Source organism: Crocuta crocuta, unplaced genomic scaffold (genome assembly GCF_008692635.1).
Source record: "Crocuta crocuta isolate KB4526 unplaced genomic scaffold, BGI_CrCroc_1.0 scaffold1421, whole genome shotgun sequence".
NCBI classification, from domain to species: domain Eukaryota; kingdom Metazoa; phylum Chordata; class Mammalia; order Carnivora; family Hyaenidae; genus Crocuta; species Crocuta crocuta.
In genome coordinates, this window is record NW_027527865.1 from 17622 (window position 1) to 20818 (window position 3197).

General features: G+C 35.6%; 1 protein-coding gene across 1 annotated transcript in view; it reads right to left on the reverse strand.

Moving 5' to 3' along the window:
* LOC144245579 (kelch-like protein 4) overlaps positions 1–3197 on the reverse strand; it is a 21663-nt gene that overhangs the window by 888 nt on the left and 17578 nt on the right. The window contains exon 7 of the mRNA XM_077780978.1: positions 1289–1451. Within this exon, the coding sequence (XP_077637104.1) occupies positions 1289–1451 (163 nt within the window). The remainder of the gene's footprint in view (positions 1–1288; positions 1452–3197) is intronic.

The window sequence follows — 3197 nt, forward strand, 5'->3', positions numbered from 1 at the left end:
CTTTATTCAGTATTAAAAACATTTGTTACTAGGAAGTTTAACAATAAATAACAAAGGGAATAAAAATCAACAAACGGGATTATTTTCTAAGAAGGCATATTAGCTACCACATTTCTCCCATAAATTTTAGAATGTCAATTCTTATGATGGGAAGTATTTTCTAATCCACTTAAATTTAATCCTGCAGCAATAAAGAAGATAAACATTTACTAAACCACATGTCTATAACTTCCCTTCATGCTCAGTTGTGAATAATAGCAAGTCAGCAAAATAAAATTAAATGAGTCAAATTTGATTATTTCAGTCTGTTTTGCGATAGGTAGCATATTATTTCCAAATCACCTAATATTCGGGTCAGGCCAAAGATAATCAGATGTAGGAGTATTTCAAACTCTAAGATACTGTAAGGCTGGATATCCTTTTAACTAAAAACATTTCCTACCTTTGATACAAGGTGCTAAAAACCATCTGTGCTGAAGTTTCTACTGGACCCTGCTGTATGATGAAATACTGACTTTATATATAGTCAGTACATATACACAAGGCTGTCTCCTGCCACTGATCTGTCCTGGTGTCTAAAGTTGGTCATCATTTAAATCCCTCCTATATGCCAGTAATTGTTTCTAAATGTCCCTTATCAGAAAGGACATAATTACCTTGAAGAAGTAACAATTCAAGATCTTAGCAACCTTTAACTTCATCGAATTTTAATATATTACCTTGCTTTTATAGGCAAGTGATCAGGAAGGCAGAATGATTAAGATGGGACTCAGTGTGATTTTGGAGTTGGGAACCCTGAACACTCAGCACAGTGAATGATAAAGAAGAAAAATACTTGCCCTATTACAAGACTAACAAAAGTTTTAATAAGAAAAAGTCATGACTTAAGAGTGGTAACTTCTCGAGAGTAAAATTGAACTGTTGGCCTACAAAAGTGCTTCTCAAATTTAATGTGCTCACAAACCACTTGATGATCCTGTTAAAATGCAATTCTGATTCAGGAGGTCTAGGGTGGGGTTAAAATTCAGCATTTATAAATAGATCTCAGGTAATGCTGATTTTGCTGGTCCCAGGACTACACTTGAGTAGCAAGGGACTGCAGAATATTTAATTAAATGTTCATTTTAGACAAGTATTTTCCACATAATGAAGGGAAGGTTCCAACACAGGCCTTTTATTACTGATTACTAGGATGTCCTGATCATTGATAATGCTTATTGATCACATCATTGAAGTGTTCTATCACATGACCTAGGAGTAAAGAGCATTAATGTTTTGGTTTACTCACTTATTGTTTAATGCAACAACACCAACTGTGCTTCTAGGAGTTGACATACTGGCCACATAATTCCACTGACATCCTTCAGGGTCCCATCTTTCTACAGTATTTAGATAACTCCATCCATCATGACCACCAACAGCGTACATTGGTCCTTCAAGTGTGGCTACACCTAGGAGATAAAAAAGCATGAGAGTTCACCTAGATATACCGAACAAAATGGATATTATTTTATTGTGCAAGCACTGGGTGCTAAAAAAATTTGGTTTTGTTTCTTAAATGATTTTGTGTATGCATTAATAATTTACTAATCTTGATATGAAACTAAATATGGCCTCTTTATTTTTTTTTTACAAATAGTTTATTGTCAAGTTGGTTTCCATATAACACCCAGTGCTCCTTCCCACAAGTGCCCTCCTCCATGCCCATCTCCCCCTTCCCCCCCCCACACCCATCAGTCCTCANTTTACATTCCCACCAACAGTGTAGGAGGGTGCCCGTTTCTCCACATCCTCGCCAGCATCTAGAGTCCTCTGATTTGCTCATTTTAGCCACTCTGACTGGCGTGAGGTGGTATCTCAGTGTGGTTTTGATTCATATTTCCCTGATGAGGAGGGATGCTGAGCATCGTTTCATGTGTCTGTAGGCCATCTGGATGTCCTCTTCGGAGAAGTGTCTGTTCATATCTTCTGCCCATAAAAATGGCCTCAACACTAAGTAACTTTCAGGCATAATCACTGTATCATGGAAGGTTATCATTGTTGTAATACTGAAGTTCAAGGAAGTAGAACACACCCTTTCTAGGAATGTAATAGAAAGGGAAACTAATTTTTTCTGGCATAATTTCAACATCATTTTTTAAATGTAAGGGATAGATGAGATTGGGATATCTGTACTGAATCTTAAATAATTCTTAAAATTGTAGGATAACTGTGATACATCTTTCTATTCACCGCTTTTTATTAAAGTGATAAAAAAGTTCCCATGAAATAACTCAATAAACAGGGAACTTCTGAGATTTAGTATGAATTTTGTTGCTTTAAACCCTATGAATAGCCTCTATCTAACTACTTCTCTGGGAATTGACACAATTGGCCTTCTCCCCCATCTTCTTCACCATCCCAATCAGCATCTCAGGGGTATAACTTAATTACTTCTATTTTGTAGTAATATCAATTAGATTTTCAAAACCTGCTATGATTTATCTGTAAGATATGTTTTCTCAGCTCTGTCTAGGAACCAGGCTGACGCAGTTGAGCTGAATAATTATATAGTCTATAATTTGATATAGACAATTTGGGGGAAAAACAATACCAGTTATGACATTTCCATTTTTTAGCTGTGTAAGTCAGTTATTATACAAACAAATGAGGCAATAATTTTGCCTTTTAATCAAACTCAATGATCTTGAGAATTTATGGAGTCTAGCATGAAGAAAGAAAGATGCACCCTGACAAATATGCAGGAGAATCAAAGCTCCCAACTATTTCAGAAGTCTCCATTCCATCTTTCTTAAGCTTCTTGGAATCTCTGGCTTAAGTATAACTCAGAGTTGCTGTCAACTGAAGCAGGTTTTCTAAATATCCCTTCCTTGGACCTGCATCTCAAGGATTTTGCTGAAATACAGATTTGCCTCTTATGGGAAGGTACAGGATTCATCAAATTAGAAACAGTGACTCTCCATCATCAAGGGATTTTTTGTTGTTGTTGTTGTTTTTTCTAAATTGAGTTTAGAAGAAAACTCCCTATTGTAGTTTTAATTATGTATTCCTTCTAAAACTTTTTCTCTTTAAAAATACTGTTTGAAGCAAGGCAAAATTAACAAGTATGACATATGAAACAAGAAAAAATGCTTCACAGGCTTTTATCATTTCTTAATCTTTTCAGCATGTTGGAGAACTTTTAACTAAGACTTGGC